The sequence below is a fragment of the Oncorhynchus masou genome, chromosome 13 (genome assembly GCF_036934945.1).
Source record: "Oncorhynchus masou masou isolate Uvic2021 chromosome 13, UVic_Omas_1.1, whole genome shotgun sequence".
Classification (NCBI taxonomy): domain Eukaryota; kingdom Metazoa; phylum Chordata; class Actinopteri; order Salmoniformes; family Salmonidae; genus Oncorhynchus; species Oncorhynchus masou.
Genome location: NC_088224.1, coordinates 43801617 through 43815309, shown reverse-complemented (window position 1 = coordinate 43815309; position 13693 = coordinate 43801617). Strand labels below are relative to the sequence as shown.

The window sequence follows — 13693 nt, the reverse complement described above, 5'->3', positions numbered from 1 at the left end:
CACTTTTCAAATATTTAATTATTATCATGCAGAGAATTAGACAATGAAGACTACCCCTCTGCCTATTGGCTCATTTCCATATTCAAGGCTGTGTCAAAATACAACACTGCCCCTTTAATTAAAACACACACGCTTTTTACCTGACTAGTTTTTCAAAAACAGCTTAAAGGGGCTGATATAATTAAGCAATAAGGCGCGGGGGGGTGTGGTATATGGCCAATATACCACGGCTACGGGCTGTTTTTAGGCACGACGCAACGTGGAGTGCCTGGATACAGCCCTTAGCGGTGGTGTATTGGTCATATACCACAAACCCCTGTGGTGCCTTTTTTCTATTATAAACTGGTTACCAACGTAATTAGAGCAGTAAAAATACATGTTTTGTCAAACCCGTGGTATACAGTCTGATATAGCTGTCAGCTAATCAGCATTCAGGGCTCGAACATCCCAGTTTATAATGTTGATTTGATCACAGAACAAAACGTTGATCTATGTAGTGCAACCTAATGGGGTGAACTCAGTGAAGTTCAATCTCTGGAGTCTGCGCGGCCTGGCATTTCTTCTGTGCGGCAGTCCTGCAGGAAGTGAGCTGCCGCACATGCCTATAAGGCAAAGACTCTGCAGCTTGCAGCAACAGATTTGGCTGTTCTAAACAGAAAATGGTTTTGCAGGGCTTGGCTGTGATTGTGAACAGAAGGGAAAATAACTTGTTTTTCATACAGTATCAAAATCAGCACCAGGCAAAGAAAACTAAAATAAGTGACAAGTATTAAAAACAGGCAGAAAGATGTTTTTCACGAAGAAGACCCTGAAATTTAAAAATGATCAAAAACAGAAAAGGAGAAGACGTGTCAAGAGTTAATGTTCAGTGAAGTCAGGTGGTGGGAACACCTTCGCCTGTACGCATCATCAGTCCGCACCCTGAAAGACATGCTGGTAGCACGGGTGCTGGAGCTTGGCCTCTTCTTCTCAGACAACGTACTGGTAATAGTCTGCCTTCCCGTGGTCGGGGGTTGCAAAGGGACTTAGCCAGGCTATGGAGAACGGATGGCCAAATACCACCCTCATGTTCATCCACTTTGTCCTTTTAACCCATCTTCTCTCCTCCTTTTTCAACTGCTCTATGCCCTGTAGATAAGATCCAACAGGCAAAACATCAGCAGGAGACCATGTGTCTCAAAATAATCATGGCTACTTATACATCTTGGGGACGGTTCCATCAAGAACCTGAATAAAGCTATGTGCAATCTGGATCTAGTAACTAAGCAGCATGGTTGGGGCCAATTCCATTTCAATTCAGGAAGCAAACTGGAATTCTAATTCCAATTGTCCTCAACGCTTTTCTATGACAAAAAAATGGAATTGGAATTCCAGTTGACTTCCTAAATGTTAAAATGGAATCAACCCCAAACCTGCTGAGCAGCGATGGTTAAGAAGAAAGAGAGGAGCATTGAGTGGGGGAGTAAATGGGAGCTGGTGGCGTGTTCTGTTCACTTACCGTCTCATCGGTACAGATGGAATGGACCTGGGTCCCAAACATCACTGAGGTGAAAATGAGGAAGAGGAGTCCCTCAAAGCAGAGGAAGATGAGGAGGATGACGGTCGCAGGAGGAGAGAATGTACTGCACTCTGGGGAGGGCCGAGGGAAGAGAGGAGAAGGGAGAAGAGGTTTAAACTGGAGGGCACTGATAGTCTGGAAGCTGAGGAGAGGGGTGCTGGGTTCCTTCTCATCAGGTAAGTATTATCTTAGGGGGCAGGAAAGGAGAGACAAAGGTTGATATCCTGTATGTGGCATTGACCAATTAAGTCATGCTTTAACAAAGAGAGAGTCAAAGGAGAACAATCAGGGTACTGGAAAGGAAAATAACCTCACACTCAACGTCAACAAAACTAAGGAAATGATTGTGGACAGGAAACAGCAGAAGGAACACCCCCCTATCCACATCGATGGAACAGTAGTGGAGAGGGTAGTAAGTTTTAAGTTCCTCGGCATACACATCACAGATAAACTGAATTGGTCCACTCACACAGACAGCATCGTGAAGAAGGCGCAGCAGCGCCTCTTCAACCTCAGGAGGCTGAAGAAATTTGGCTTGTCACCAAAAGCACTCACAAACTTCTACAGATGCACAATCGAGAGCATCCTGGCGGGCTGTATCACCGCCTGGTACGGCCACTGCTCCGCCCACAACCGTAAGGCTCTCCAGAGGGTAGTGAGGTCTGCACAACGCATCACCGGGGGCAAACTACCTGCCCTCCAGGACACCTACACCACCCAATGTTACAGGAAGGCCATAAAGATCATCAAGGACAACAACCACCCGAGCCACTGCCTGTTCACCCCGCTATCATCCAGAAGGCGAGGTCAGTACAGGTGCATCAAAGCTGGGACCGAGAGACTGAAAAACAGCTTCTATCTCAAGGCCATCAGACCACTAACATTGAATGACTGCTGCCAACACACTGACTCAACTCCAGCCACTTTAATAATGGGAATTGATGGGAAATGATGTAAAATATATCACTAGCCACTTTAAACAATGCTACCTAATATAATGTTTACATACCCCACATTATTCATCTCATATGTATACGTATATACTGTACTCGATATCATCTACTGCATCCTTATGTAATACATGTATCACTAGCCACTTTAACTATGCCACTTTGTTTACATACTCATCTCATATGTATATACTGTACTCGATACCATCTACTGTATCTTGCCTATGCTGCTCTGTACCATCACTCATTCATATATCTTTATGTACATATTCTTTATCCCCTTACACTTGTATATAAGACAGTAGTTTTGGAATTGTTAGTTAGATTACTTGTTGGTTATTACTGCATTGTCGGAACTAGAAGCACAAGCATCTCGCTACACTCGCATTAACATCTGCTAACCATGTCTATATGACAAATAAAATTTGATTTGATTTGATTTACAATTTGAAAACAACATGATACTTATGAAGTAGTGGAAATAAATAATTGCAAATGGAAACCACAACACCAAATCCACTAAATGTGTTTCTCTGTTGCGGAAGAACCACACAAAGTTAAAAACAGTATGGTGGATTTGACAGAAGGCTAACATAGCTGAACAGCATGGTACTCACTCGTCCAGTCTGACTCGAAGCAGAAGATAAAATGGAAGGCAACCATGACCAGGGCATGGAGGGATATCAGTGCAATGTACATCTGAAGGGAGACAAAAATTACATTGCATCAGCTAACACAGTAGGAACACTACATCAGTTAACCACGCAGTGCTCTTATTTTGAAAAAGTATTTATCAGAGTTCTGTCAAGATATTGTACATTTATGGATACAGGTATCCTATGTGTATTTGTTTTCTCTCCTTCAGCCCGTCACAGGTTTCACTCATCAGTCGCCAATCAGAAGACACACCTGCTCCTTTTCCCTTACCCAATCACATCCCCCTTGGTTTAAAAACCCACTCGGTTGTTTTCCCAAACACTCTCTGTCTGTCTCTCCCTCCAGATAGAGATCATCTCTCTTTTGTTTTTGCACCTACATGTCACATTTGCCCGTTATTATGTATTGTAATTGTAATATTGTGATTGACTGTTTGTTTGTTGGTGGGAAAAGGGGATACCAAGAGAAGTCGCCCATGGGCATACATTACCTGTAGGAAAACATTGTCTAAGAACCCTGGTTAGAACTTGACGGACCACCCACTGTATTTCATTGGTCAGTTCGCTAGCTGTGCTTGAGAAAGGTAAGACTAGATTAGTTTTTTGGGGATATTTATTAGTTCTTTCCTTGGGTCCAGCTCAACCCTTTTCCACCCCATTACCGTGTGTTTGACGGTAGATTTAGGTTGTCTGTTGTTATTAGTTCTCACTGCTCCTTTTCACTGTTATGATTTGCATGACATATGTTACGGGTCTCATTTCCATCTCTCCCTAGACTGCAGGGCCAAAGGGGTTCGTAACATCCATAATGGAATAATGTGTTGTCTTGATGAATGTGGGCGAGAAGTTTGCAGGTCTGTAGGAGGACATTAGTCAGCATTAACTGAAAGGTATGATTGCTGAGACAAGTAGCAACATCTCATGTGAGGGAGTCAAGCTTGTTGTGAATGTATGTTTGCGTAATAGCTGAGTAGCTCGAGGCTAGAAACACTCACTGTGAAAAGCACAAAGAATTTCTGGTTCTTCTCTCCTACGCAGTTGTTTACCCATGGGCAATGGTGGTCCATCTTCTTGATACAGCGTTTACACACACTGAGAGGGGCACACACAAGGACATGACAGCATGGAACAGCCACATAGAGAAAGAGGCCTGGAAATATGAGCCAAACCGTGACCTACACAAGCTGCTCCTTCTGGAAGCATGAAGACCAGCCACAAAGCCATGTTAATTAAATCCGGCAATTCAGAACACGCACACCAACACAGCAGAGTGAGTGGAGAGATACTCCACTCCTTCTAGCCACCTTCAGCTGCATGTCTGCGCCCCAAAGGGCACTCTACTCCCTATAATGGTGCACTATATAGAGAATACGGTTACATTTGGGACAAACAACATGTTGACATTTATGGAGGTGAGAGATGGGAATAACCAGCTGAACTGGACTCTCCCATCACACAGGGGAGTCACAGCGGAGACATTATTTAAGGAAGAGGGTAGCAGACTGACAACTCAACTATCTGCCATATGGAGCTGCAATATGCTCAGAGGTGTTCTGATACCATGGTATTCTCTGAAGGTGGAACAAGTGTTACAGTATGGGGTCATGATATTTATACTATATGCTTTAGAGGTGTTCTGATACCATGGTATTCTCTGAAGGTGGAACAAGTGTTACAGTATGGGGTCATGATATTTATACTATATGCTTTAGAGGTGTTCTGATACCATGGTATTCTCTGAAGGTGGAACAAGTGTTACAGTATGGGGTCATGATATTTATACTATATGGTCACATCAATTCACATTTTTTGTTGCTATGTACTTTTTTCCAATTCCTACTTCAACTAATCCCTTTTTGTTTTAGTCATTTCCGTCCCCTTGAAACTAGGTTAAAGCACTTCAAAGGGGAACAACTCCTTAGCCATCCAGTAAGTACCAGTGGGTATAAGTAATGCAGCAAGGCTGAGGCTAAACAACATTGTCAGGAGAGAACATTAGAAGAAAATAAGTGAAATGGGACAGACTAGACTGCAGCAGTCCTGTACTGTACCAGCAGTGGTGAGCTCTGTCAGGCTTTATACTGCAGCAGTCCTGTACTGTACCTGCAGTGGTGAGCTCTGTCAGGCTTTATACTGCAGCAGTCCTGTACTGTACCTGCAGTGGTGAGCTCTGTCAGGCTTTATACTGCAGCAGTCCTGTACTGTACCTGCAGTGGTAAGCTCTGTCAGGCTTTATACTGCAGCAGTCCTGTACTGTACCTGCAGTGGTGAGCTCTGTCAGGCTTTATACTGCAGCAGTCCTGTACTGTACCTGCAGTGGTGAGCTCTGTCAGGCTTTATACTGCAGCAGTCCTGTACTGTACCTGCAGTGGTGAGCTCTGTCAGGCTTTATACTGCAGTAGTCCTGTACTGTACCTGCAGTGGTAAGCTCTGTCAGGCTTTATACTGCAGCAGTCCTGTACTGTACCTGCGGTGGTGAGCTCTGTCAGGCTTTATACTGCAGCAGTCCTGTACTGTACCTGCAGTGGTGAGCTCTGTCAGGCTTGATACTGCAGCACTTGGGACATTTGTAGACCACCTGACCGGGCTTGAGCTGCAGGCTCTCGATAAACTCCTTGGTCGCGTTCCCTTTAGGCACCGCACCCTGGGAGAGAGGCACGGGTTAGGACAGGGGCATTCATTCATATCTGAAACCTATCTGAAAACAAGAGTTCTCTACAAGCAGGTTTTCTTGTGAAGACAACTTATTTCTAGACTGAAAGCACTGCATTCGACAGTTTAGCCTGAGAGTCCAGTCACTGACTCACTGGGTGCGTCCCAATAGTATCTCCTTTCTCCTGAAGTGTGTACTCGTTCACCTCTGCCCACAAATCAAATAGCATTGGATTGGTGGAGGCATGGGCTAGTAAGAATATCCACCATATTTTTGATTCCAGTCATTTCCTTTCAAATCAGTGAAGGAAAATGATCATGTGCATACTTGGGGGGGAACAAAGCCACAGAATCACTGAGACAGACAGACAAAGCCAGCCAGACTAACCGGGTCTGTGCACATGGCCCGGGCGTGCGAAGCCAGAGCGAGGAAGGCGAGGGTACTGAACAGTGCCCCGTTGATTAGACTATAGAGCAGGTTCTTGGCGGGCAGCAGCATGACGAAGAGCACCACGAACTCGGCGTAGAACACCAGGCACCAGGTGATGACGCCGCACGCGATGCCGCAGCAGTCGCGGATGAACCACATGGCGTCGGAACTGGGGCGGGTCGGGGGAGGGGCGCAGTGCTCGGGCTGCAGGTAACCGGCTTGCCTCTCGATGTCCCTGCAGCGGTGCGCCGGGCTCTTCTTCATTCTAGAGCGGATGCAGCTCTCTCCGCATGCTGCTGAGAGAAGGGTTTGAATGGTTAGGAATAGGCTACAGATGTAGGTGTCAACGAAGTGATATCTGATGTGACAATGTTGCAATGCATTTTCTATGTTGTTGGAATGTGCGGTTGTTGTAGTGTAAATGAGAAACTACAGGTGGATACAGAAGTGATTAGGAAGTGAAGTGTCAATGTTGCATTGACTGCACAGACACTATTGTTGGAATGTGGTCAGTTTCTGTTATTTGTTGGAACGTGGCGTTGTAGCCTGAAAACAAATGTTTGACTGAAAAGGCTAGAGACCTGTGTGTTGCATAATCTAAACTTATCTGAACTATGGTGATGGAGCAACGTTGACACGCAATTCAATCATCTGTGCAAACAGACAGTAACGGACAAAGGGAGTGAGAGGAGACGGCTCATGAGTGTTTGAAGTTCATGTTAGTCTGTTTAAGGATTCTAAAGCAAATCAATTACCCTGGTCAAAATGTCTCTGTGGTCAGTTTTGGCCCACGTTTAGTAGAAACAGAATGTCAGGGTACTAAATATAGCCATATACAGTGCCTTGCGAAAGTATTCGGCCCCCTTGAACTTTGCGACCTTTTGCCACATTTCAGGCTTCAAACATAAAGATATAAAACTGTATTTTTTTGTGAAGAATCAACAAGTGGGAAACATTCATGAAGTGGAACGACATTTATTGGATATTTCAAACTTTTTTAACAAATCAAAAACTGAAAAATTGAGCATGCAAAATTATTCAGCCCCCTTAAGTAACTTCTTGAAACTCCCCATCCCGGATCCGGGATCGTGACTAAGCCTCAGGCTCATTAGCATAACGCAACGTTAACGATTTCTGAAAATCGCAAATAAAATTAAAATAATGCGTTTGCTCTCAAGCTTAGCCTTTTCTTAACAACACTGTCATCTCAGATTTTCAAAATATGCTTTTGAACCATAGAAATGGACTAATTTGTGTAAGAGTATGCAAAGCTAGCATAGCATTTTGTGTAGCATGTAGCACGCAACATTTTCACAAAAGCCAGATAACCAAATAAATAAAATCATTTACCTTTGAAGAGCTTCTGATGTTTTCAATGAGGAGACTCCCAGCCACATACCAGATGCGCAGTGTTTCCTGAAAGCGTCTGTGTGTAGGAGAAATCGTTCCGTTTTCTACATTGCGCCTGGCTACTGAAACGAACCGAAAATGCAGTCACCTACAACGTGAAACTTTTTCTGGATTAACTACATAATATCGACCGAAACATGGCAAACGTTGTTTGGAATCAATCCTCAAGGTGTTTTTTCACATATCTCTTCACTGACATGCAGTTCGTGGAAGCTTGCTTCCCTCTCTGTGTCCCATGGAAAAATACTGGCAGGTGACTTTTGCGCACCAATTTTGGCGCAGGACACCGGGCGGACACGTGGTAAATGTGGTCTCTTATGGTCAATCTTCCAACGATCTGCCTACAAATACGTCACAATGCTGCAGACACCTTGGGGAAAAGACAGAAAGGGTTGATTCATTCCTCTTGCGTTCACAGCCATATAAGGAGATCATGAAAGACAGAGCCTCAAAAATCCTTGTCATTTCCTGGATGCCATCTCATCTTGGTTTTGCCTGAAGCTCACGTTAAAGGGCACGCACAGAGAAGATATTTGTATTTCTGGACACGTCAGAGTGTTTTCTTTCGAACAGTAGCAATTATATGCATAGTCGAGCATCTTTTTGTGACAAAATATCTTGTTTAAAACGGGAACGTTTTTCATCCAAAAATGAAATAGCGCCACCATAGATGTAAGAGTTAATACTTTGTAGCGCCACCTTTTGCTGCGATTACAGCTGTAAGTCGCTTGGGGTATGTCTCTATCAGTTTTGCACATTGAGAGACTGACATTTTCTACCATTCCTCCTTGCAAAACAGCTCGAGCTCAGTGAGGTTGGATGGAGAGCATTTGTGAACAGCAGTTTTCAGTTCTTTCCACAGATTCTCGATTGGATTTAGGTCTGGACTTTGACTTGGCCATTCTAACACCTGGATATGTTTATTTTTGAACCATTCCATTGTAGATTTTGCTTTATGTTTTGGATCATTGTCTTGTTGGAAGACAAATCTCCGTCCCAGTCTCAGGTCTTTTGCAGACTACATCAGGTTTTCTTCCAGAATGGTCCTGTATTTGGCTCCATCCATCTTCCCATCAATTTTAACCATCTTCCCTGTCCCTGCTGACGAAAAGCAGGCCCAAACCATGATGCTGCCACCACCATGTTTGACAGTGGGGATGGTGTGTTCAGGGTGATGAGCTGTGTTGCATTTACACCAAACATAACGTTTTGCATTGTTGCCAAAAAGTTCAATTTTGGTTTCATCTGACCAGAGCACCTTCTTCCACATGTTTGGTGTGTCTCCCAGGTGGCTTGTGGCAAACTTTAAACAACACTTTTTTGGATATCTTTAAGAAATGGCCACTCTTCCATAAAGGCCAGATTTGTGCAATATACGACTGATTGTTGTCCTATGGACAGAGTCTCCCACCTCAGCTGTAGATCTCTGCAGTTCATCCAGAGTGATCATGGGCCTCTTGGCTGCATCTCTGATCAGTCTTCTCCTTGTATGAGCTGAAAGTTTAGAGGGACGGCCAGGTCTTGGTAGATTTGCAATGGTCTGATACTCCTTCCATTTAAATATTATCGATTGCACAGTGCTCCTTGGGATGTTTAAAGCTTGAGGAATCTTTTTGTATCCAAATCCGGCTTTAAACTTCTTCACAACAGTATCTCGGACCTGCCTGGTGTGTTCCTTGTTCTTCATGATGCTCTCTGCGCTTTTAACGGACCTCTGAGACCATCACAGTGCAGGTGCATTTATACGGAGACTTTATTACACACAGGTGGATTGTATTTATCATCATTAGTCATTTTGGTCAACATTGGATCATTCAGAGATCCTCACTGAACTTCTGGAGAGAGTTTGCTGCACTGAAAGTAAAGGGGCTGAATAATTTTGCACGTCCAATTTTTCAGTTTTTGATTTGTTAAAAAAGTTTGAAACATCCAATAAATGTCGTTCCACTTCATGATTGTGTCCCACTTGTTGTTGATTCTTCACAAAAAAATACAGTTTTATATCTTTATGTTTGAAGCCTGAAATGTGGCAAAAGGTCGCAAAGTTCAAGGGGGCCGAATACTTTCGCAAGGCACTGTATGTCAAAACATATGAAGAAAAGTTCACAAAGGCTGAGTGTTCACTGCCTTTTCAAATGTATTTATCAATCAAACGTATTTTATAAAGCCATTTTTACAAAAGCAGTTGCTACAAGGTGCTTATGCAGATACCCAACATAAATCCACAAAGAGCAAGCAATGCAGATGTAGAAGGACAGTGGCTAGGAAAAACTTCCCCCTCTGAAATATGGCCTACAAGAGATCAGAATTACATCCATTGATGTGGCCAATTCAATCTCACTTTTATGATTAGCCATACTAGCTTAATTGAGCTTTAGCCTATCGGCTTTGAGGGGAACCCTGGTCCAACTGACATTCCTGCCAAAACTGTTTTCATATCATGTTTGTAAAAGCCCACTATTCAAGCATCCCTAACAGCCAGGGATATAGGCCAGTGAGTAAGTAGCCTCATAGTGACAATCAACCTGAGATAAACACATTACTGCACACACAAATGCACAAGCCTACAGAGTGCCCTCCCCCATCCTCTGGTTGTCTCCAATATACACTACAGACTACAGTATTGTAGCCTGGGTAGTGCCTAACGACAGACTCTGGACAGTCTGCCTACAGACAACAGGCTTAGAGCCCACCTGCTTTGTTAGTGGGCGTGATGTCCAGTCTGGCCATGGCTATCACTTTCCCCACTCAGCCCAGACATAACCATCTGCTGCTGATAGCCTGAATGTGTTAGCATAGCAGTAACGGCATCTAGCTAATTCACCGGGTCACTGTGTCACTCTCTCTCTCTCACAGACACACACACACACACACACACACACACACAAACTACAACACTCCCATCCTGCAAATTGGGCGTAGCTAATAGCCAGAATGCAAGGATCCCTCTGTGGATTTGATAAGCGCAGGTGTGGAATGTTTGTGTTAGCCTAGTTAATCATAAAATCATGATGCATATAATTTGTTTTGTCAAACAGCCAACAAATGGAAGGCCTTTGCTGTTATCCATCAAATGAAATATTCAGTTTGAGTCATTTCTGGTAGAACCAGCTTTAGACAAAGGAAGTGGAATGCTAATATCTCCCAGGGGTTGTTCCATGTCATTTCAGCAAGCCATGACACCCACCATCTCCTTGTTCTGAAATCATTTCTGTAGTCAGAAACATGTAAGATTAGCATTCCTGAAACATTATTTTGCTGAAATATAATGGTTAAGTAGATTAAATTAAGTAGATTGATTGCCCCCAAATTGGCCATTTTAACTTATCGGATTTATAACATTCAATAAATATAGTACCTAACATCTGATTTAGACCAAAACATTTTCTAACAATGAGTAAGACATGAGGAAGCCAAATAAAGTCAAAATCCACCCACCACGCCAATCCCACCCCAACGAGTATACAGTGTCAGTTCTCCATGTCTGACAAATAGTATGGAGCTGTGGCTCTGAGTTTTGTTTCCTCATCTTATTTTATGTATTTTCAGTGAATTTGGTGATGTTTCCCCCATGTTCAAAGAAATGAGTCATTTAAGTGGTTAGGTTTATGTCCCGTCATACATACTGATATTACAAGGTTCTGACCACTAGATGGTGGACCATCTAGTGGTCAGAACCGGGTAATATCAGGACGCAGGATGGGACACAAACCTAACCACTTTAATGACTCATTTCTATGAAAAGGGGGAAATTAGTATTTCCTAAATATATTTCCTAAATATTGGTGCATTACGGTAATGATAAGCAGGTTTCGGTAATGAGTGTTTCAGTTTGCCATTGAAAAACTGTACTGAGCTCTATTAGAGATTGAGTAACCCAATACATCATCAAACTGTGTCACTTGTTAATCCCAAATTATTTGCATAAAACAAAATCTGATCTTAATGCAATTGACTAAAATATCCCTTATTTTATCATAAGTACTGTAATTGTGCATGTATTATCAAATGTCAAAAGTGGACTTAAGCGTAAAAAAAAGAGCCTATTTTTTAGACAAAGTAATTCAATTTACTACTGCTATGGTTAACTGGTTTCTGAGAATCACCCGGTGGGTGTTGAAATCCTCTTTCTTGTGCTTTTTGAGGTGGAACAACCCATAAGTGAATCCATGTTGAGAGATGACAGAGCGTCACTCTCATAGAGTGAACAAAGCTAACAGTATCTCTTGTACAACATCCTAAATACTGTTTCATAGAAACCCAATAAGTCAGGAACGTCACAGAAACGTTGCACTAGATCATCTCTTAATGCTTCATAAATCCAGTGACATAATCTGCTACCAAGGACGATGCTACTAATGAAGTCACTATAGCTACTATGGCATTTGTACACATAAGCCAAAGCACTGTCAAGAAAAACACTTCCAAGCAAAAGCGTTGATTATCTATTATCTGCTAAATCAATGCTCTTTTGTGGTTGACTGGAAGGGGGAGTGAATAAACTACTGTTTCACTGAATGACATGCTGCTGTTACTCTGAATGAACTGATTTGAATGAACTGACTTTAATATCATCTTTGTCTTACAGCAGAAAGTACTTTTATAAAACTGCCATTCTATTCTGCCGTTCGAGGCAGCAATAGTTTTTATTTATTTAACTAGTCAAGTCAGTTAAGAACAAATTCTTATTTACAATGAGGGACTACCCCGGCCAAACCCGGACGACGCTGGGCCAATTGTTCACCGCCCTATGGAACTCAACCATTAATAAACATAATGGCATATAATGTCTAACAGATGACTTCAAGGGAGCATTTGCAGAAGACTGGAGGGTGATCACTGTATGAGCGCTATACCGCTGAATGAGACATCCGTTTAATACATGATTTATAGGGATGCAGGACGAGCTGCTGCTTGGATGCCTCCAAACAGTACAACTGAGGAATGATGGAAGAGACCACGGGAGGATGGGCGTGGAGATGTGTCTCAATAGGACGAAATAGCAGTTAACAGGCTGATGAGACTTCCGTTTATAACCTCTGCTGGCAGTCGCTGTCTGTGACATGAGATACTGCTGGTAGCTGAAAAGATACTGCTAACCTAGACGAAAGGCCGGCAGATGGCGATATTGATCTGGTATTGATAGTCCTAACACTATCTATTTATTTTGAAATGTTCTAACAAACACCTTACACTGAGTGTAATAGTAAGACGACAGATGGAATGAAACTGGTATTTTGATCAGTTGACCCTCTAAGTCACAATCACTGTTATTGAGCTAGAATAATATGGTTCATTAGCTAATGCAACAAATCTCGATTCTGCTGTCAGATTCACAATATAATGCGAGCTAGTTTGGTAGCTCCAATGATTAGCATGGTTTCACCGGTTTTATGACTTGACTTACTTATTAGTTAGTTAGTCAATTTGGTTAGTTTAGCTCGGCAACGGTAGAAACAACCATGATGATTTCAACTCACCTCTTTCCTGGTTGAGGAAATACCTTTCAGAGAAGAGAAACGTTACTCGGTTTGACAGTCTGGCACGCAAACGTCAGCTCGGTAACGTTTCACCATTCACAACAGTAAATCGTAGCTGATTGTACCAAGTTAGCTTGCTTACGTTCACTAGCTGGTTATCCTTGCTAGCGTGGAGGTAGTTAGCAGTACCCCTTGTTGGGTCTCACTATTCACGCTTGACGTAACGATTCCATCGTTAAACTACAAAACCACTTAGTTTCAATATGTCCTGTGATTCATTTGGAAATGTCCATAAGTGCAGACCTAACGTTACTAGTTCGGTGGGTGGATGCCTGTTTCCCCATTACTCAATATAGAAAGCGCTCTTTGGTAAGCAAGAAAAGATCTGAGAAAAAACAGGAAGTGCCCTGCCTTCCATGCGCAAGACTTCAGTGCGCTCCAAAGGTTATCTGGCGTTCCAAGCACCTGAAGATGCCCCAGTATATTTGTTGCCTCTGCAAGCAGATCTAGGAACAGATTTGCCTACACAATCCCAAACTCAATCCCAAAGAACTGCA

The 13693-nt window shown here is 42.9% G+C and overlaps 1 protein-coding gene across 4 annotated transcripts; it reads right to left on the bottom strand.

Moving 5' to 3' along the window:
- Positions 1 to 13693, bottom strand: LOC135552395 (palmitoyltransferase ZDHHC3-like). 4 transcript variants are annotated; one of them, XM_064983976.1, is made up of 7 exons: positions 13137 to 13693; positions 6205 to 6542; positions 5684 to 5808; positions 4160 to 4256; positions 3126 to 3207; positions 1499 to 1629; positions 1 to 1128 (listed from the first exon to the last, which is right to left on the bottom strand). In XM_064983976.1, the coding sequence occupies exons 2-7, from the start codon at positions 6508 to 6510 to the stop codon at positions 970 to 972; spliced, it is 900 nt and encodes a 299-aa protein (XP_064840048.1). In that variant the 5' UTR covers positions 6511 to 6542; positions 13137 to 13693; the 3' UTR covers positions 1 to 969. The 4 variants fall into 4 exon arrangements, with proteins under 4 accessions (XP_064840048.1, XP_064840049.1, XP_064840050.1 ...); XM_064983977.1 differs by having other exon boundaries at positions 6205 to 6539; XM_064983978.1 differs by having other exon boundaries at positions 6205 to 6539; positions 13279 to 13693.

What these genes read in the sequence shown, in the direction of transcription:
- LOC135552395 (XM_064983976.1), bottom strand. Translation starts at nt 6,510, where the DNA reads ATGAAGAAGAGCCCGGCGCACCGCTGCAGGGACATCGAGAGGCAAGCC. An exon ending in GACAGAGCTCACCACTGCAG is followed by an intron (nt 4,257 to 5,683) that starts GTACAGTACAGG and finishes TGCCCCTCTCAG; the next exon opens with TGTGTGTAAACGCTGTATCA. An exon ending in CTTCGAGTCAGACTGGACGA is followed by an intron (nt 1,630 to 3,125) that starts GTGAGTACCATG and finishes GGCCCTCCCCAG; the next exon opens with AGTGCAGTACATTCTCTCCT.